We start from the raw sequence: 22,084 nt of genomic DNA, 5'->3' as shown, positions 1-22,084 counted from the left end.
TTAGCAAACTTTACTGTACTTTGGTGAGTCCAGAGTTGACCAATGAAAACTAGATTCAAGTAATAAAACGGAATTATTAAAAACTAATTATAAGTAAGAAGATAAGTCTTTGCTTCCTGCATATGGGAGTGTTCATGTAATTCTAGGTTTGGTCTGTGAGCTGAATGCTGTATTTACAGTAGTTTACATTGTAAATGCATCTGAATGGTTATCTGTAAAATACATATACATTACAGGTCTGACTAATCTATGAGTCATTACATTAGCATCAGTCTGTTGTTTTCCACAAATAGACATCGTTACTTTTTTCAATATCTTTACTTTATTAACCCCTCCAAAAGCTTTAGATGCATTATTAGATAAAACATGAACCGCTTTTAAGTTCTGCTATTCAAAGGGGGAAGAATCCTGCACTTTCCCACACAACCATCTCTCTTTATTATGCGTCCACAGTACAATGCAGCAGGGTCTGGTAGATTTCAGCCCTGCTTAAGGCATTAGCCCTGAGGGATTATCCCACCAGCCAAACGCTCGGTCACCAGCAGCACGCATCCTCTCATACAATCACTCCGGTGAACACGTGTCTGATATCTGTCTGCTTTACTACCTCAGATGAGGCTGGCCCTCCCTATGGTCCAGAGGGATGCTGACCTCTAAAAGCACTAAAATGTGACCAGTGACAAACATGCCACCACTGTACAGTATGTTCCACTAATGAAATTTGATTTATTAATATGCCTTTTGACGTCTTACTAAGCTCAGTTACCACTGGGTCAGTTATGTTTTTGTCTTTTTCAAGGCTGCACATGAAAGCAGCATTCTGTTAGACCTTTCATTTATACTTTATATGATTAATGCTATAATGTACTCTTACAGTATATATATCAAATTAAATACTTTGGATCTTAAACACCACAACTGTTGTGCCCAGTAAATGTCTCATTCTGTTGCTCACTTTAACTCACTCAAGTGTTGATTGACGCTGTACTTTTTTGATGCAACATCCTAAAAGATCTGTTTGTAATTCAACTACGTTCACATCCGTGAATGTAGTCCATATTAGCTTTTGGTTTTGATGTGTTGTGTGATCATGTCTGACCATTATGACCAGTCTGAATCTCAAAAATATGTTGTGTGAGTCATTATATCAGTGTGGGATGTGAGACTTGACAGTTGGCATCTATCTGCCACAAATCTCACAGATTATCACTCTATTAAAAATAGAAATGTGCATTTTGTTGCCAGTTCTATGATAAAACATAAAATACACTGATGGACCGCTGAGGCCAGTTATTTACCTTGTGCGTTTCTTTAGTGCCTCTTCAACAACTCCCTTAAAATTTACGATTGATACGACTTAACATTTGTCAGACATGCTCTTCACTTTGCTGAGACATGACAGGCACAGCAGCACTATTTCTATTATCTATTAATTTGCACAGTGACTAATTATAAAAGATTTTAAAAAGTTTTGCTGTGAGATTTAAAAAAAAAAACATCTTAAGAGGTTTGTAAAATCTTATCACATAAAAGCCAAACAACAACCATATCACCTAATTACCAGATACGATTCATTGCAACTCTGGGATCAATTCCATCAAACGGCAAATGTCAACAAATGAAAACCAAACTGTTAATTTGCCGGAAGATGAAATCTCTAACAGTGAAAAGCCTCAAATAGATCGGTGTCCTTACACAGCTTCTCTCTGGGGTACCATGAGGGATTGATGCACCATGTGGATCCACTTACCTCGTCTGTGCTGAGTGCTGTTTAATGTGAGAGGGTCTGAATGTTCTCTCACACACTTGTTGTGCACTGCGCTGCCAGGACGAATTGGGCAAAGATGGAAGTAAATGAACAATATGTCATTTGCAAACACTTCACCGGTGGTTGACCCCTTCCGCTCAACTCGTGTTTGTCATCAGCACTAATCAGTCGCAGTTTGTACAATCATAGTTCTTTATGTTTGCTTGTATACGTTTTTGTTACAGAAGTTAAATCTAACGGACATTTAGAGCATCTGCTAAATGTCCAGTTTTTAAACGTACCTTTACTAAATAGTGTTGTATAGTCTTGATAAGGGTGAAGGCCACCGCTGAAGATAAAAATGACTAAAAACTAGTGTTATGATGATTTTGGAGCCTCAGTTTGGTTCAATCCTCGGTTTTTGTTTTATTTTTGTGTTTTGTTTCTTTTTCTGTGTTGGGACCTCTTGAAACATGGATTAACTACACTCTGTACTGTGCCTGAATGCAGCTCACCAGAGCAGCAGCTGATGAGCCGCTAATTATACTTTGTTAGTGTAAATCTCAAGCACAAAGTCAAATGATAGCTCCTCTTCCAACGGGATAATAGGATGTGGGATAATATGCTGAATTAATATGTGGCCAGTGGTGTAGATGTTGCACAATATATCATGAATATTATAGATATGAATTAAAATAAAATCTTTAAAGTTTCAACTCCTAATAGTAAAATACATTATACTAAACCCCAGATCTTCTCTTCTCTTGGCTTTATGTAGGCTAATTTGGGGCCCCTTTCACGGTGTAACATCATTCACACAGGTATTGTCAGATTGTCTGGTTGGCACTTGACCAACGGGGCCACCAGGCTTCCTGTGAGCCTCCGCCAAGCTGGCACAAGTGACACACAAGGCAAGCTGTGCTGACAGCCTAAGACAAATGACCTGTTAACAATCTCTCTCTCTCTGCATCTCTCTATCCACCTATTCTCCTCTGTGCCTATCTCTCTTGTCACATGTCACACTTTTGGGCTGTGATTGAATTAACATATTGATCTGGCTTACTAAGGATATGCATTTAAACTTGATTTAAATAACTAAATTACCTTAAAAAGGCTGTACACTTTTATATCGCTCTAGGTAAAATGACTTTAACACATCTCAGGGGAGGTTAATTGCATTCTAGATCAATATGGGTGACTTCTAACCTAAAGCGCAGCACCCATTGGCATTTCAAGACACTCTGACATTTCAGGACATTTTGTTCTGCATTGTGTGGGAGATCTCACTGCTGCTGTTTAAAGGTGCATCACTTTTACACCGTTTTCACTATCACACACTATTTTATGTGGACGGAAAACATTTGGGTTTGATGTTAAAAGATTAATATGAGACAAAAGATCAACTTTTTAGCTTTTATTTCCAGGTGTTTATGTCTGGTTTTTGATACACAACATAAAAGAAAGCACCTTTTATTTGAACCAACCCATTTTGCATGTGTGTAAAAGTATTGGAACATGTGACTGAAAGGTGTGTTTTGTTGCCCAGGTGTGTCCTATTCATCATTTAAACAATAAATAGCACTGACTGTTTTACAGACTGTTTATTTTCAGATTTGGGTTTTGCCCTTTCAGAGTGCATTTATAGTTCAGAGGTGTAACATGTAAACCAGAGAGCTGTCTATGAGTAAAAAACAAGCAGTTGTGAAGCTGAAAAAAAGAAATAGCTGGATAGTGTAGTGGTGCCTTTGCCTTGTACCTTATAAGGATGAAAGTGTCTGAATGACTGAATGTAAATGTAAGATGGAACGTCAGTCAGAACATTGGTCATAGCCAGTACAACCACTTGGAGTGTCCTGAAGAAGAAAGAAACCACTAGTGTACTAAGTTACAGACATCAAACAGGTAGACTAAGAAGGATCTGGTTATTAATCTTCATTGATGTTGACAGCAGCAAAATGAATTCAGACGTCTATGAAAACATTTTATCTTCCAATTTAAAGAAAGATGGAACAAAACGGATCGTGAGATTTTTCATCATGCAGCACGATAGGGACCCAAAACACAAAGGAGTTCATCGGGGGGCAAATAGTGGATCGGATTCAGATGTAAACGTAGTATCTAGTAGACATAAAGGTTCTAGTACCACGCTGCATTACTAAATCATCATTATTGCTAGTATTGATTTATGTGCTGATTATTCTCAGGATTAATCAGTTATTTGTTTTGGACTTAAATGACTTGAATGCCCACCAGCTGTGATTTTTGACCCCAGTGGATGGTGGAGTGCATTAGTAAGAAAGCATTCTCTTGTTTTGGCCCCTTCCATTTATGCACTTCAGTATGACTCCACCACCCATTACGACCTCCATAATAAACATGTAGTACAATTATCACCTTTCTGACTGTCTTTCTGGCTGTATTATATTGCATTAGATTGTAAGGATGTACTTAATGAGTGTTCATGTCCGTAGTGCATGTTAAAGAGGTGTCTGTGGTTAATTTAACCATAAACACAGCAATGAACTGACCCTGTGGGTAGACTGTTACTGTTACTGAAATAACTGGTTCACTTGTTGTCATAAGAAATGTGTCAAACAGTGAGACTGCATCTGTCCACCCACAGGATAAACCATTAAGTATTGCCCATTACTAACGTGTCAAACCCATGAATGGTTCCAGTGTTTGAGTGGGTTAATATTTATGTATTTAGCAGACTGTGTGCATTGTCTTAACAACTCATTTCCTTGTTGCTTGTTATTATTCACACAGAATAAATTTGACTGCATCCATTTCCTGCAGTACCCGGTGTCAATACAGATGCATGGTTATTAATCTGCTTGCTCACAAGAACGGATGATTAAAAATAATACTACACATTAAATATAAAGGCCTCAATATTTTAGTTAAAAATCTGTCTGATAGACTTTATTTTCTGCAAATAACCAACTTAGTGCTCTGACCTTTTTGTTAATTATATAAATATAATATAAATTATATTTTCTTCATTAAGAACTGTTCTTTAATGATATTTTGAAAATCTTTTAACTGTTTTTCTGGAACATTTACTACATCTGTCTATTTTTGGGCTTTATGACACACAGGAAGGTAGTGGTATGACATAGTTTTTACATTTTGGATGTTGACACCCTTCTTTTACCAAAAACGATGCCTCCTAAACGCTTTAAACTTTCTGTCTCAGTTTAGTTCAGTGTCTAAAGACAACCTAACACAGATGAGTTAGAAGAAGCATACGTTCAGGTCAGAAGGAAAAACGAATTGGTCCATAGTAAAAAAAAAAACATCCAAAAATAAAGAGTAGAATCGTTCACATGCTGAAATAAAATGAAAGATTAAATAAATGAATGTTCTGTCCAAGTGTTTGTGTGTCCGTGTTTCTTACATTCAATAATCTGTGTTTTTCTCTTTTTGTCTTCCAGTAAAAAAAGCCAAACTCCATGGACCTCCAGGTAAGAGCTGTTTGAACAGTGTCTGAATGCAGTGGCCAATGTTTTTAAGGGATGAATTTTTATTTTTACTTTGATAATTTATTTTGTTGGTGGAAATGAGCTTCATAGTTTTGATAGCATCGTTTAGGAAATAAAACATAATTTTTATAATTTAAAAATTCAGCATATATATCACATAAAAGCACATAACAGTCAGCACAACTATAACAAGCATGACAATTTAATACTTACTGTTAGCTTGATGCTAACAAATAGTGAGATTTACCATTAACATGCTCATGGAAATGAGCAAAACAACAATTAGAGACGCCCAGAGTAGCTGTCACCTGGTGGAGCTATTGGAACAGAAAAAAGGTCATGGGTTTAGCAACCGTTCTAGCAAACCATCCATCACATCCTGTGAGAACCCCAATTCAAGGAGCACAAAAACCAGCAAGCACTGATGAACACATAATAAATGTTGTTCCTAAGAGGAAAAGGTGGAAGTAAAGTTTAGTTGTTTTATTACTGCAGAACTTTCTAAGCAGGAAGTCTGAGTTTGGGCATAAAAACAGTTTTTCCCTCTGGAGACTGCTGTTTGTCTCCCAGTTGTTGGTAACACTGGATAATTTAACTCAAACCGTAACCTTTACCTGTTTTGCTATGCAGGCGTGCTGTGAATAATTTTGCAGAGGCTTCTTTGAACAAGGTATTGACGTCCCACCCTGGTTCATTTGAGCTTCTTGTTGAGAATGCAGTTCCTTTCCCCAGATGTTAAGAGTTTGTGTGCACTGTTTCTTGTGCACGGTCTCATAAAGCCTATGTTTGATTCTCCTTTGTCATGTACTTGGATATCCTACATAGATGTGTCACAGAGAAGAACTGTTGAAAAGACAAAAACAGATTTTTTCTTCAGGGATGAAGCATCAACAATTTAAAAGCCAGTTAAAATAGGGCTGTCTACCCATCCCCCTCTTTCTTTTTGTCTTTTTTTGTTTTTGCCTTCTTGCTGGCTGCAGCTGTTCGTCCTTCCATCATCTCTCCAGGTGATGATGAGGGTAGAACAACAGCAGTGACTGGGAGAATGAGAAATCAAGCTGCAGGAGAGAAGAAAATCAATGGATCATTATAGACAAAGGGTCACCTGCTAGCCTGAAATGACAACATGTCATCCCAGCATAAAGGAGGTAATAGAGACACAGAGACAAATCCTTCAGTGTCTTTACGAGACAGAGACAGGCTCCAGATGCAGGAGATGATTTGTCATATGCTGCTGCTGGCCTCCGATCCCCGAGCATATTTTGAGAGCGGATGGAGGAGATTTGATCGGCCCTCCCAGGGTTCATAAAACAGGACATGAGTGATGGTGTTGCGACCATACAGCCATAGCTACCATGAAAGTGCCCTTTAATTTATTTATGTAGTTTGTCTGAATGACTGCTACTAGCATTTCTCCCTGAGAATACAGTTAAACTAATTTGCAATAACAAATGACGCAGTTAACTGTACGGGGAAAGTCCAGTGACAGAAGAGCTTCCTTGTAACTTGACACTCTTTGGAGGAGTTCAAGTAGATTAGTCTGAACATCAAATCCTGCTTTTAGAAACTGTATTGAGGAAGTGTGTGTCCGTAAGTCAAGTTATGTAGTAATGTAGAGAAAGAGAAGACAGGAAGATAAACAATGCAGCGGCAGTCTGACAGTGATCATGTTAAGCACTGTAATGTTAATGCTTGTTGTTCATCTTGAGTTAATGTAATGGTGAATAGTCCAGGAAGGCCTCTGAAGTCTACATGCTGTTAACTAATGTCCATCTTACAATTTATGACCACTATTTGCTTTAAACCGTCAGTACAATAGTAACATGAAGTCCTCCAACTTTAACCCCAATATAGGTCATTTGTGCCTCTTTAAATTGCACCCCTTTCAATGTCAAGGTACCAAAACAGCAGCTGATGTGAAGCGTATTTTCACCTCAGTACCTCATTTGATAACTAAATAACAGAGAAGTCAAACACATGTCTGCACACGGCCAGATAATCAAAATAACATAACAAAGGCAGAATTACTTTACACAGATTACGTGATCCTAGTTCCCCATTGGAGTGTTTTCTGTCCGTCCTGATCTACATCACAGTCGTGTTATTGTAAATTTGACCTAAAACAACACACCTGTTTTTCCTCGGGCTATCAAACCCAGACATGTAGGTGATGGAGAGTATACCCAGGATGCTGTTCAGTCATGTGACATGCTTATTAGGCTCAGACTCAACTAGTAGAGTTTGTCCCACTCTAATGGCCCAGTTTGGGAAACATGATCTGATTAATGTTAATAATAAGAAGCAATGGATTTTCTGCCTGGGGGAGCTGGCTGCTGTCACACGGCCCTTCGGAAGCCCCAGTGGTGGACGACTCCTGAGAGATGGTTCTTGCATATGTGCCACTTTTTCACTTTAAGACCTGAATTTACCTGTTTTAGCCATTATATTGTCCCACTGGGTTGTCAGGTATTCTGTTAGTCCATCAGTTCATGAACCATCCTATAACTATTGGATGCATTTGGGAACCATGCCATGAGATTTACCCTCCCAGTCCACTGCCACGGTGTACCCCTAGAACAGACAGCCAGTCCCAGAGCATATATGCTAATGATTTTGACTTTGAATTATGTGCAGTGCTACAAATAAGCCACAAGAGATAAGAGGAGACTAACATACAGCCCTGGTGGAAATTCATCCAAGTGTGACGAAGTACAGCTGAGCCAGACAAATCACTCTAATTAATCTGAGTCTAATAAGGTCACTGTATAAAAGATAAAACCTTGTGGTTTAGGTAAAAATGTGTTTTCCCACTCACTGGTGATGCAGCTCAGAGGCCAGGAAAGTGTTTTTTCCATTTTCAGGTGTCCTGTTGACGCCTGTTGTCGACCTGCATGTGGACCAAATGTTGCTCATATCAGCTGCAGTACACTAGTGTACAGGTGTGTGACCATTAGTCCCATTTACACGTTTGACATAATCCAAAGGGAAGGTGTGTGCCAGAATATTTAAAGTAATTCACCTCCAGGTAATGTGTGCAATTTTCTAGCAACTTGATCTGCTCATTGAAAACTGAATGGATTCAAATCTAATGTTGTAGTGTTTGGCTGCAGTGAAATCCTTTTGTGCTTTTGGGTCATGACACCACTTACTCTACTTGCAAATATCTGGATTAGAGGTTTGAGAAGTGGACTTTTAATCAGACAGAAACTAGTTTGAATGCCCAGCTGCTTTGGAGAAACAATCCTGGCACAACATGTGAAGCCGAAACCGACCAATGGCCCTTACGTAAGGCAGCCCATGTCCATGTGCGACTTCTGAGTTGCAGTAGGTGACTGGTTCTGCTAAAGAGAATATTGGTGTGACTTTATTTTTATTTTGTCGTACCTGTTTTGGTTTCTCTTTTGGCTTGAGCACAAACTGTAAATGTAAATGTGGGTTGTACTTGTTATAATAAATCATTAGCTTTGAATGACAGGTCTTTGCATCTTTAGGTGTGTGTACTAGGCACATGGCTCTTCGATAGTAGCGGTTATCTTGCTGTGATGGTCCACTGCAGCCTAATGAATGCAGAGGAATCCCTGACTATAATGAGGCATTGGTGTTGGTGTAATGAGGCAGGCCTGTCTCAGCACAGCCTGACCTGTTCTGCTGTATGACTTATTGCAGACTGCAGCAATTCCTCCTCACTCAAATTAGTTTATTTGTAACTAACTACAGTAAGAAACAATTGTAGAAGACATGCTTACTGTATCCTGCCTAAAAAAAAACAACCAGGTCTCCTGAATATTACATTCCTACGCAACTAAGCTGCAACCACAAGTGCTTTTTAGGCAAAAAGAAAACTTTGGTTCTTTGGTATTTGTGCTTGCAGTATATTTGTACAGAAACCAATTTTTGTTTCTGTAATTTTCAGCAAAATGAGAGTTGACTTTCTGCTCAGTGGTGTGAAGAAAACGTATAGCAGCTTCATTTAGTTAAAGTTAAAAGCCACTCGGTTCTCTCCTCTAACATCTGATGTGCAGCAAGTGCAGTCATTTTGTTCAAGGAAGCCAAATAGTTGTTCTTCAGGGACTCACACAGGAGCAACAAACTAAGAAGTGGACGCAGCTGCTGCTTTAGCAGTTGAATGTTCCACCAGCTTGTTGCTGACTTTGTTGTCTGTTGTTTGGTGCCTTCTGGGTAGTTTACAGTACAGTGGATTTATTAAAGCGTGTGCTGCAAACAGCTGTGTGCTGCCAGAAACAGGGTCGAAAGGACTGATCAGTCGGAACCATGTACAGTGAATCTGATAAACAATGAAACAAAGAACCTAAAAGAGGCTAAAGAAGTTGCAGCTGAGGGATATTGAATGATTTTACAGAGGTCTTGTCAACACAAGCGACTGAAGTAAAAGCACAGTGTTCTGTCTGTTTGCATTCGTTGAGACATAAAATGATTTAGTCTCAGTTTTATATCTCCTTCAGCTCCTATCATCCACCAAAAACTCTCCTCCTCTCACTCTCCTGCCTCCTCCATCCCCCTCCCACCTCCCTCGACACCCATAATAGAGTATTCATTACTGCAGACAGCCTAGTAAATGTCATCTCGCCTGACCACGCTGCGCACGTCCATGTGTAACTGAATATAACTTATTTATTTTCATAAGTCATTGCCCCTTAATTATAAATGACACCGGCTGTTCCCTGAGAGGGTCCCGCTGCACACTGGGATATGTCCTCCCCATCGCAGCTAGTTGCTGCCTACTGGGGAAGGGTGTGTGTGTGTGTGTGTGTGTGTGTGTGTGTGTGTGTGTGTGTGTGTGTGTGTGTGTGTGTGTGTGTGTGTGTGTGTGTGTGTGTGTGTGTGTGTGTGTGTAACCAAGCATCTATCACAGTCATTAAAATATCTCTCACAACAACTCTGGTGATGTCAAAAGAAATAAATGCTAAATTTAGATTGTGGCTCAAAATTCTTATTTTACCTTTGCTTGATTTTCCTCTTTTTTGATTTGCTCATCCAGCTTTTGCGAGTTTCACTACTATTGCTCCGTTAGTTCAAGCTGTAAATGGGGCTGTCTGCATCCTGCCACTCCTCTTGTCCCCTTAATCAGAGACCTGGCAACCCCCTTAAATGAATGATGGATTAGTTGATATTAACCCTTTCAGCTCCCTCTCTCTTACCTCTGCAGGGTGGTGGATGCAGGTCACATTTGTATTTGATATTTTATGTGTTTCCGGACCTGAATCTTTAATTCACAGGTAGGCAGCTACATTAGCATCAATGAGAAATTCAACTGCTTGCATGGATTTTTAACGTGACCTACAATCTGGCCACCAACTGTGTGGCTGCTTGTGGTTAATGCACCTAAATATGTTTAAGAAGATATAGTTAGAAGTAGTAACATACTAAAAACATGGCTGTGTTACATGTATAGCATTTGACTTTAATTAAATCCACCCTGCCCTTCAGGTAGAATGAAGTTGCATTAACTTGATAACTAAAAATTTAATTCTAAAAATGTAAGTCCTTGGTCTGGGGGAGTTCTTTGATCAAGCTGTTAAAATTGGCCACAGAACAGGGCTGTACCGAGCAGCTCCCTGGTGTGTGAATGTGTTAAGTGAATGAATGGGAAGCAGGTCAAGTGCCTAGTCAACCTTCCCTGGATAAATACGGATTAAGAAATGCAGGGAGCATCCTGTGCTCTGTTAGCTGCGTGTTGAGTGTTTCTTCTCCCCAGTGATGTTTTATTAGCTCAATGCTGCTCTGCTCTCTTTGCTGAAGCAGGACGACGTAATCAACAATAAGCTCCGGGGGTTTTTGAGGGAGGAAATTAATACACACAAACATGTCTGCATAGAAAAATGCATTTACCAAAATACCTGAGCAAATGTACACTGAGAACCTGTGGCTGGTGTGATTTCTACATTAAAACATTTGAAAACCTCTGCTGTTGTATTTACAGTCATCACTTCATTTTAACCTTGTTCAAAATAAATAGAATTACTGTATATGTTTATGATCAGTGGTTTTGAAGTAGACCGCAGGATGTTGAGAGGTCATTTGGACGATTCATCAGATTCATCATTAGCAGTTCTCTCAATTTTAGAATCAGGTTTAAATCTAAATCAGCCCGATGCTCACTGCAGCTGAATTCACACCTCTCTGTCCGAATTAGAAACCAACTATTAGAACCAAATCCTGCCTGTAACGTATTCATGTATGCGGCTGAATGATCACGTCCCTGACCCCAACACCATGATGCTGCCCTCATCTCCACTGGTCCTCTTGGAAAGAAAGTTGTTTTAAGATTGAGAACACACACATGTACAAGGACACAAAAAAAATACCCACAGCAACACTGTGCACGCTCTTTCAGCCTTGTGTACATTTGGCTCTCGGTTCGTGCGAAGAGTGGGCTACTTGAGGTAGGTAATCAAGCAGGGATTTGGTGGTTGGTGGCCTGGGTTTATGCTGATTATGCTGATACACACACACAAAGACAGACTTCAATGCATTACCTGAGACTTTGCCTAATTATATCCCTAACCACTGCTTTAACTTTACTATAATCTTAACAAGAAAAATGCATTTTGTTGCGGATGTGTTGTTGTTAATTGTTTAAGGTTAGGGACCAGCCATGAATATTATTAAACCAATGTTGACTGTCGGTAGGAAAAAGCAAACTAACGGTGCACTTTCATGTGAACGTCAAATTTTAAAATAACAATCTCTCAGTGAGAACAAGGAGAAACGTCCAGGAAAAAGAGAGGGTGATTATCTTTGCACCAGTTGATTTCTGTTGAATACATAATTGCAGCTCTAATATATAAAATATTAAACCTGGATTGATGCTGAAAATGAGCCAGTGTCATAAAAAAGCAGAGAAAGGGTCATATAGTTCTCTGTAGAGCCATCAGTGTGTGATGAGACTATTGTTTGCCACCTGAAGTGTTTTCTTCTTGGCACAAAATGTTCCCTGTTCAGTGCTTCCACTGTTAATAGAGAGACCTTCTTGCAATTGAGCATTATGATAAGATACAAGGTTCAGATTTTCTTATTTAAAGTGCAGTTGTTCTTTTTCATTAATTTCTGTCTTTGATCCTCAGCCTTTGACCTGAGTGACCAAACATGGAGGATTTATTAGCTGAAGCTGAATCTTTACACTTCATTTTGCTGATTTGCAATAATAATGAGAATGTTATTATTTATTATACAAAAAGTAAGTAAAGCTAAATGTTCATTGTAGCTATGAGTTTCTACAGGTCTTTGTAGTCACAGTATACTCACCATGTTGTCAGGAGACAAATAGAGGAGGCACACAACTACTTACTCTTTATATAATCTCCTCTTGATTCATGGAATCTTAACTTCTTTCTTGTTAGGTCAAAACATTTCACTACTCACCCAAGTAGTTTCCTTAGTCTGAGCAAAGTTGCTTGGAGACCACATTTATCCACCTGTTTATTCTTCACACCTGCACTGAATGGGCAGGACTCTCATTTGAGGACAATAAATGAGGACACATTCTCTACTTTACCATGCTGCCCTTTCATCTATCTCTAGAAAAATCAAGACCACTTCACACATCCACCAGGAAGGTCGCAATTAATGACCAACTTTAATGCGGTAGAAGGGGTTGTTGACTATTACATCTACTCACAACCTCCAACCTCCAATCTCCAGGTGTGAGGGGAAACAAACCAGCTTTTCTCATATCGAAGAAGCTGCTTGGACGAGTAGAGACACGTTTCTACCTTGGATACAGTGTAAAAAGACACATTATTCTGCTTTTATGATGGGATTCGGAATTTGTCAGAATTAGTGCAGTGTTTGTGAAGACAGCTTGATTTATAAAGCTACGTTTGCTGATCCTATTTTGTATCAGCATCTTTAATATTGTTCTTTTCTGAAACTCATTAGTATTTCAACTCTAATTTCCTTTGATATTGATGCATAATATTTATATTTTCACAATATTGTCTGACTGACTGGGTGTTTCCTAGTAACTGTTTATTGTCTCCCTTTATTCATGCTGAGCTCTAGTGATGCTTCACTCCTCCAACAATAATGGCTATTGTTCTGTGCAGAGGGAGTTTTTATGTTCTCTTATACTTTAAACATTTGTTTAGATGATGATTTATTTTGTAAGTTTTTTACTGAGCACAGTAACATCTAGACATATAAATATGTCCTTTAACTGGGACTCTTCTGATAAGTGAAGAATCTTACCAGTCAACCAACAATGCAAAATCAACATCATAAATGTGTGGGGTTTTTTTTTTCTCTTCTGTTCCAGAGAAGTTCAACGCTTACGTGACTTTGAAGGTCCAGAATGTGAAGAGTACAACCATCACAGTCCGTGGGGACCAGCCATGTTGGGAACAAGACTTCATGTTGTGAGTCAATTTCAGTCAAAGACTATCTAACAATGGCAGCATATAATAAACATACTCAAACACTGTACAGCTGATATGTAGTAACATACCATACAGGCAGCACTGTTTAAACGTGCACGCTAAAAGTTCAGACATTTTTTTCATGAAGTGAAAAGATAAAATCAGGCTGGAGTCATCGTCTATTTCTCTGTGGGTTCAGACTATCCTGCAGCTCTTGTCTTTGCAGTTAAGAGACTACAAAGTTTTCCCGTGATATCAACAATATTGTGACTATAATTCAATGGAAATGAATTTGCATTATGCACATGACGCCACATTTGCTTTTTTGTTCGCTCCTTAACTTTGCTGCACTTTGCGATACTATTGCAGCAACAGCTTGTATGGCACAATCCCCTAGGGATAAATTAAGACAAATGCAGAGAGAAATTGGAAATTGGAGCTTTGGAGTGTCTGTGTCAGCTCTTAGATGAATACACGTCATGTATTCCCCTACTAGCTGACTCGCTAGCTGGCCTTAACAGGACTCGCTGAAATTGAAAGGGAGCATCAGCCGCCTGTGGGACTCCAGTCTGGCCGGCTGGCACAGGCTACTAAATGGGAATTTGTGGTTGGAGCAGGTAGGATGGATGGAAAGTGAAATTACATGCCGAGCTCAGATAACTGAATGAGTCGGCTATAAATCTAATGAATTGTCCAGCCTGGTCCGATTCCACAGGGGAGAAAAGGTACAGATGTTGCTGATTTAGAAATCCAGCTTCACTTTTCATACTAGCTCTTTGTGCCACCACTTCTATGAGGAATTATTTGGAGTTAAAGTCACTAGGTGAGTATATGTGAAAGCACCATGACAGGCAAACAGGTCTAATGTCATGTTGTTTGGCTCAAATGGGGCAAATGTGTACATCACACACACTTTTTTTTTAACAACATTTTTGTTCTCAGAAGCAAAATTGCTTACCATACTGAGGCATTGCTCTTTTTTTCAGCTTAATGGACTGGATCTTTTTTCTGAGTGGTCTTTATAGTGCAGCATGTTGGTTGTTGCATCTAGGAAATATCTACATTTGACAACATTGATTCTACATTAGTTTAACATTTATTTAATAGCATTAAAAACAGACTCTGTAATGTGAAGCAGGTTTTAACAAGATGTTGAATCACTTTACAACCACTTGCAGAGATTGTCTGGGACGTATTTGACTACATATCATTTGTGGTGGAAGTTCAGATGTGTGCCCGACAAGGATGTTGCAGAAAAATACTGTAGTGTGAACGAACTGTAAAACGCCATTTTAAGCAGTTGTGTGATTTTGAACCTTCGATGACTAAATATACATCCTGCAAGTCTGTGTTGCAAGATGTCTTACGGAGGCAGACCTCTCCATATAAAAAGGTGTACTATACAGTATAATATTTCAGGTTGGTTTCTCAAGTCACTTTGTTACTTCTTACAGATTTCGGGTGTTCCTCTGCAGGCAGCTGTTCTGACCTGTACTAATCCTGTATCTGGCTGTGTCGCAGAGAAGCAATTTTTATTATATATTGGTTTTTTTGAAGGTGGTTTTGCTTTGTGCTTTCATTCTTTTATTCTCTTTCCATTTTTTTTCTTTGCTTTGTCAAGTGCAACCTGTAACCTGACCTGTGATCCAACTGGCTGAAGTTATTCTCAGCTTGTATTGTCCTGAGCTTCAATACTGACAGGGCTTGACACGGTGCTTCAGGTGGGGAGATCGAAAGTAACTACTCAGAAGTGAACTGGAAAAGAGTGAGAATAATGCTTTCATTCAATTTTATCATTGAAGTACTCTTAATGCATTTCCCATGGCAACTCACTTACTGCAAATTAGAATGAAAACCACCATTTAAATTATGGTGCTTCCGTCGAAATCTTGATTTTGAGGAATAAACGTAAATGCACCAACACATTAAAAGTAACGATGATAAGCTGAATCCATAAAGTTCAAGTCAAATCTAACAACTGGTTTGTCCACAGCTGTGTTGCGGTGGTAGTACCTGTGGTTTGTGGACCTGGACAGTGTTTTGTCTTCTTTGCAACATGTTCACATAGAAAAAAGGTTTTGTTTGACTTTAGTTATTCCAAAATTCACTAGATACAGTTTTACATTATTATTTTTTATTATTAATTGAATTATTTAGTTCTTGCATATGTGCAGAAAAGGAAATCCTGCCAGTGATCATATGCAAAGTTTATGAAATTCAATAAGGCAAAGTTGAAGTGCCTCCATTACGTGAGACATTGGATAATTCCACTTCTTCCTGATTTAGCATGAATGAAAATCCCGTCACTCTTAATCATGCAAATAGTTTTGCATTTAAATGTACAGCATCTTACAAAGCACACACGAATTAGCATACACATTAATCTCTCTCCTCCACTCTTACTATCTATGTGTGTGTGTCTCTTTCTCACATGTGCAGAGATGTCAGGCGCAGATCTTTCCTGCAGACTGATCCCCCTAGACTTGATTGGCGGGATTGGATAGATTGACTGTGGATCCACATGATTACATAAGACTTCTCTCTGTCCTCGTCTGTTTCAGATGTACCCAGAATGTAATTTTCACTCTGGTTTGGTTAAATACATTCTTCAGACAAAGACTAACAATAACACCTGCTAGAGTAGGATGTTGCATCTCATATCAAGAACAAAATATCACCTAGTGCTGTATGATCATAGAGATGTATGATTGGAAAACTGTTGGTGATTATGTCCAAAAGATCTCTTTACTACATGGTTAATTAGCTCCTGAATCTCAGGAGCAGCAGTTGGGCTTTCTAAGAGGCAGCAGCTTGTGGTGCTGAAGTACATTTAGAGGTTTCTAGTAGGAACTTGTCAGCTCGAGTGTGGTTCCTTATATTACCTGTGAGGGCCGGTACATGTGATATCTGCAAAGAGAAAGCTGAGAAACAAACTAACTTAAAATTTGTTTGGTAATTTTTTAACCAAACCAATTTGTTTTTAAATTGTGATGCATCATAAATAAAACATATGTGGTATTATTGCTGGGGAAGAGGTGAGCTCCTCCCAGCTGGGTAGTCATGAGGCATTACCCAGCCTCACCAGATGTGCAGTCTGACCCTGGACCCTTCTGAGACTCAGGCAGACCAGTCACATCTGTAAAAGAGCAGGTGGCTTACGTTTCTAATCCCTTCCTGCTGAATGATACATACAGCTGGTGACTTTAACCAGAAGTTGCCGGTCAGCCGGAGGCTTCCTTACTCTGACGTGCACGAACACGGCAGATTAAAGAGAGAGTGGGAGACAGACAGTGCTGGATTGAGAGTGAGAGGTGTTTTTCATTATCAGTTTCAGTCAGAGATGAGTTTGTACTGAGTCAGGCTTGTGTTCATCCATCCTGTCACAGTCTTACCTCCCTGCTCAAAAATAAAAAAGAAAGTAGAGAATAGGTACTATTCCCGGCTGCACTCAGAGCTTCTATCAATCTCAATCCCTCCCCCGCTGATAGAACTGTTTCTTTCTTTCCTACTATTTGCACTTAGCTGACATTTATGACTGTTTTGTCTATTTAGACCACTTTGATGCATATTTTTCTAACATGAAGTCCATTTTTAGGAACACAAGAGAGAAGGTGATGTTTAAGGATGCATTTTCTGATTGCCTGGATACCCAAGTGTACCTAGTACTTCATCTGGAAAACGTCACTCATGGCTACAAAGACGTATCTTGCATTAAACTTATTCTCCGCTGGCATTTATGTGGCTGTTGAGCATGTGAGTCACTGAACTTCACATCTATACAGTCACACAATAACGATGTGGGGACGGCAGTATCCATCAGCTGGTGCAGCACTTTCCTCAATCTGGTAGTGTATGCACATTCATGAGTTGCAGTGGATGAATCCTTATTAAGACGTCCTCTTTTCTGCAAAGATACAAACAATAGCTGTCTGCATGTTACCATGGTAAAATCTAGCTTGTTTATATGCAATGTTACTAAATGTTGTAAATGCATTTTAGCGTGAGGTTAGTTGTGTTCATCAGTTTCCATCTTGATGATACAGTTTGCATCTACTGGGGATCTGATATTTACAAATGTGCTGGAAGGAAGTATGGATGTGGCACTAGCACAGCTCACCGCTAGATAACTGCTCATTAATTGTTGGTAACATTAGTAATTGCCATCTTGAAGTGATACTAGTTAGTGATGGTGCCCATCAGTATGTTGCATCCTCCATGATGTGACAAAGGCATTAATACTGCTGAGGCTGAGACATATCTGTTTCCAGTTGGCTCTGATTTCCTAAAGCTCTTATGTTTCAGGAAGGGACAATACTTTTATCTTCAGAGCATCAGTTTTAATCTGGTTCTCTTTTCCTCTCGTTTGCACATTCATGTCATTTGAACTTCAAATTGGCAGCAGTGAAATGCTCTGAGATCCTGTGGACACACACTGAGACATTTGGCTGTTTTAATGTGCTGTCACCTGCCAAGCAGCTGCCTCACAAGCCAGCCCCAAAATTACCCTGCGAGAATCCAATTCATTATGCCCATTTAGTCAGTGAACGAGATTCGTTCATGTACGGTCACTGTTGGATTGCTGCTGTTTCTAAGTGGTCGCAAGCAAAGAAAAGTTCTAAATATACCTGTAGCGCTTTGGACTGAATATGCTTTTTTGTTCGTTGAGGAAAAAATTGTTTCATATAATTTAGAGAATGGCTATAAGAAAGTGACCTTTCACCACACTTCCTGTGACAACAAAAGGGAAAAGACTGAAGAGTGACAAACAAAAGTGTCTGTATGTACTCCTGAAGTCGACCAGACGCTCCGTCTTCAAAAGTGGAAAAGCTACTTGTTCAAATCGATACTGTAATATTGTGAGATGTCATAAACATCGCAACCTTTGGGGTCACTTGTATGGTTTAGGAGCAAAGATCTTTTGTGGGATGACATTTTATTCTTTTATTGAACGGTTGCAGTTTAGAAATGGCAGGAAATAAACAGAAGGAGAGATAGATGTGAAATAACACAAGACAGGTCCTAAGTCTGAGGGCAACAGTCATCGTCAGCATTTTGACGCGTGTCAAACACCTGCTGAGACACCTACACCCACTGTTTTCTGTGTGAACCTAGACACTGTTGGCATCTTTGTCTTTTTCGCCAGCGTTGACTCGCATCAACCTTTCAGAGAAGCTGAACCTTTTCACATCTGCTCAATGAATAGTTACATCTCAGCTGCTGTCCTTGATCATCCCTGTCTGGTGTGTGCTATGCGAGTCGATTGATGTCTGTCAAATGATGAGACACTCCACAACGTGGCTGTTTGAAATTCATTTATTCTTGAAGACCTTGTTCTTGGTCGGCTGGTGGGATAAGGGGATGATCCCAGCACACTCTGGGTAGAGAGGCCTCACGTGCTCGTGACTTTCTGTGGTATTGACGTTTTTCTTATACTGCTTCCACTCTTCTTCTCTTTCACCACAGCCACGGCTTATCTTGCCTCTGCTTTACTGTATTTACTGTCCGCACTCTTCTTCCTCACATGCTGCTTAATCTTTTGACCTGATTTACAGTATCGTGTCACAGGTCATCGGCTTTCTCTCAACGCCACCACACCACTACTCATCTAAACCAGCTCAGAGGTCGTCCGGTTTTTGTAACGAGAATAATTTACAGCTTGATCTTATTTACAGTAAACTGCCAGCACCACTGTGCTACTAAATACTGCTGGGTATTTTTTTAAATGCACATCTGGATTTAAAAAGACATAACTTGGATATTTACATTTCAAAGAGTGCATTTCCAGCATATATAAGCTTTGTTTTACCATTTATTTATTTTATTTTCCCTCAATAACGGATGAGCTTTAAAGGAAGTTGTATGTCAGAGTCGGAGGTACAGCTTCAACAACACACACACACACAAACAGACATTTCTGGTCTGCTGGTCTGTGAGTCAGAGACAGGTTGGAGACAGACTGCACGGATGGACAGTGTCAGACCTATTTCTAATCTTATTTGAGGTTTTATGCTTCATGGTTCAAATCAAATAATGTCATGGAGTAAAATCAGGTGGTAGATCATAAGTCACGTCTTTTGTTTGAGTTTTTCTTTCACTGCTCTTCGTGGCCTTTTGGGACTTGTGCACACAAAAAGTTCATAGACTGAGCTTGTATCACTTGGGCAAAAAGGAAATAAAGTCGATTCGGGTGAAATTTGATTAGAAATTGAGTTTGTGGGTTACAACACACAGTTCTGATGTGAACTGCTGCACTTTACGGAAGTTAATGCGGATCCAGATTCTGTCAGATGGGAGGTAAGCAGTATCCACCCACCCAGTCATATGTTTACTCATCTTTGTGTTAGTTTAAAGGAACAGTTCCCAGGAACAACGCTGGACTATAAACTCGAGACTAGACTTTAAATCTAGCTCATTTTAGATAAGTGCAGCTACATCACAGTGACTTTTAAATGCAGGAGACTACTACATATGTTGGTGCCTCAGCTGTTGCTTGTGCTTTAGTCTGCCGCAGCTGATTTAAAGAAATACTCTCATATCAGTAGTATCTTTTAAATAATACTGGTACAATAGGAGCTATTCCACATTAGTAAACCATTGTTGTAAAATCTTCTTTGTAGTCATACAAACATGTAAACAACCAAACATACAAATGGAGGTGGTTAATGATGACTAATCATGGTAACGCTTAGGAAAGGTATCGTCTTGACTTGATTCGTGTTCAGCTGGCTCGCTTCTTCAGTGTGTCTGGAGTTGCACACACACACTCACACACACACAGATTCCTCCCAGTTTCTCCCGCCCTCCCTCCTCTATCCATCATGTCAGCTGTGAAGTGTCATCGGGGATGACTGACAGCCAAACTGAGGCGATATGAATATGAATTGAACTGTGAATATATAAATATGCAGAAGAGGATGGAGACAGTTCGACTACTGTCTTCTCTTTAAGACGGATCTGTCAGAAAATGACGGCTCTCATCCTTCAGTCTCGCTACTTTAGGATCAGGCTGCCCTACTTCCTGACCTGATGGAAGGGGAGAGCTACTGTATTACATCAGACTTAGGTCAATTCCAGGATGAAACATGTAGGATGTGAATAAAAACACGAGACAAATATTGATCAAACAGAGTTGAGTAGTGTAACATCAGCTCCATCTTAATTATAGATATAATGGTCTAGTTATATATAACATTTACTACTGAGGCTAATTATAAATCTTTAAAATAGACAAATTATAGCGACTAACATGCAACTGTTGTCCGCTTTGTGTGGTTATGTAACAATACCCTGAAGGTTTTTCTACTTAAAGTCACCTTCAGGTGCAAAACGCAATTCAGAAAACTATATCCATTAATGGCTCATAGAAATGACCTTGGCACCAGTATTTACAGTACTGAACGAAGACCACGTGAACCAAAAATGACTTCTCAGTAAATCCAGAGTACGACAAACCTCCTGCTCTGTTTCTAGAGTCCAAACGACTACCAATCGCTGTTTGTGGGAAATTCCCCGTGCTGTCTATGTAATGCTATGTTATCTGTCCTTCTGCAGCGAGATAAATCACCTCGAGTCAGGTCTTGTGGTGGAGCTGTGGAACAAAGGTTTGATCTGGGACACCATGATCGGCACGGCGCTGATCCCCCTGAGCACCATCCGACAGTCGGACGAGGTAACACGCACGTATACGTACACATAAACACATAGGGGCCTTGTTGTCATGTTGATTACGATGATGCTTAATAACCTGCATTGATTATATTCATGCTAATATTAGATTTTATTGACATCACACTGATGATGACGGCCATTTAACACTTGTCCATCTGCCCTGTATGAGATACAGTACATGTCAGAACTGATATCTCCTCGTGTTTAATGTGAATGTTTCTCCCATTGCGGCTTAAATAAGATGATAATGATGCTGCATAAAGCTCTGTGGCTCTTGAGTTGTAATTGCACCTTATTAAAAGTATTATACTTTAGCCACAGCCATGTCAGCAACGTGGCATTATCTTCCACCTAAACAAACTAAAATTCAGTTTACTGTACGTATAATGTGCTCGTTAGGCTGCTCACTAAATAAACACTCATCCTCCACCTATCAGTCATTACTTATTAAAACTCCATCTTTACCTGTCAGCTACATCAGTACTCCTGCAGGTTGCCAGTTAGACGCCGTTGCCAACGCTCTCTCGCGCTCTGTGGGGAGACTTGTCTTGCGTCCAAACCTCATTACTTTATCTGGAGAGTTTTAAAGCGAGGCGGCACCGCCTGTGTAGTCATTAATATTGCATCCCCCAATGTTTGACTTCCTCACCAAGTTGGAAGCACGGTAAACACTCACATCTGTTCTATCGCCGTCTCCACTGCCTCTGCTATTTCTTTCCTCTTCATCTTTGCTCGGGTTTATTGAACCATTCTTTCTTCTCCGCTCAATTCAGCTCTCAATTACTGTGTTGACTCTTCTGAGTGAATAC

General features: G+C 39.7%; 1 protein-coding gene across 1 annotated transcript in view; it reads left to right on the top strand.

The window, feature by feature from the left end:
* Positions 1-22,084, top strand: part of LOC113151381 (protein unc-13 homolog B-like) — a 127,471-nt gene that overhangs the window by 6,968 nt on the left and 98,419 nt on the right. The window contains exons 2-4 of the mRNA XM_026344353.1: positions 5,185-5,214; positions 13,508-13,607; positions 21,159-21,276. Coding sequence (XP_026200138.1) covers positions 5,185-5,214; positions 13,508-13,607; positions 21,159-21,276 — 248 coding nt within the window. The remainder of the gene's footprint in view (positions 1-5,184; positions 5,215-13,507; positions 13,608-21,158; positions 21,277-22,084) is intronic.

This window comes from Anabas testudineus, chromosome 9, assembly GCF_900324465.2.
Source record: "Anabas testudineus chromosome 9, fAnaTes1.2, whole genome shotgun sequence".
In the NCBI taxonomy this organism is placed as follows: Eukaryota; Metazoa; Chordata; class Actinopteri; order Anabantiformes; family Anabantidae; genus Anabas; species Anabas testudineus.
The sequence above is the reverse complement of the archived record's forward strand: the minus strand, read 5'-3'. Positions and strand labels throughout refer to the sequence as shown.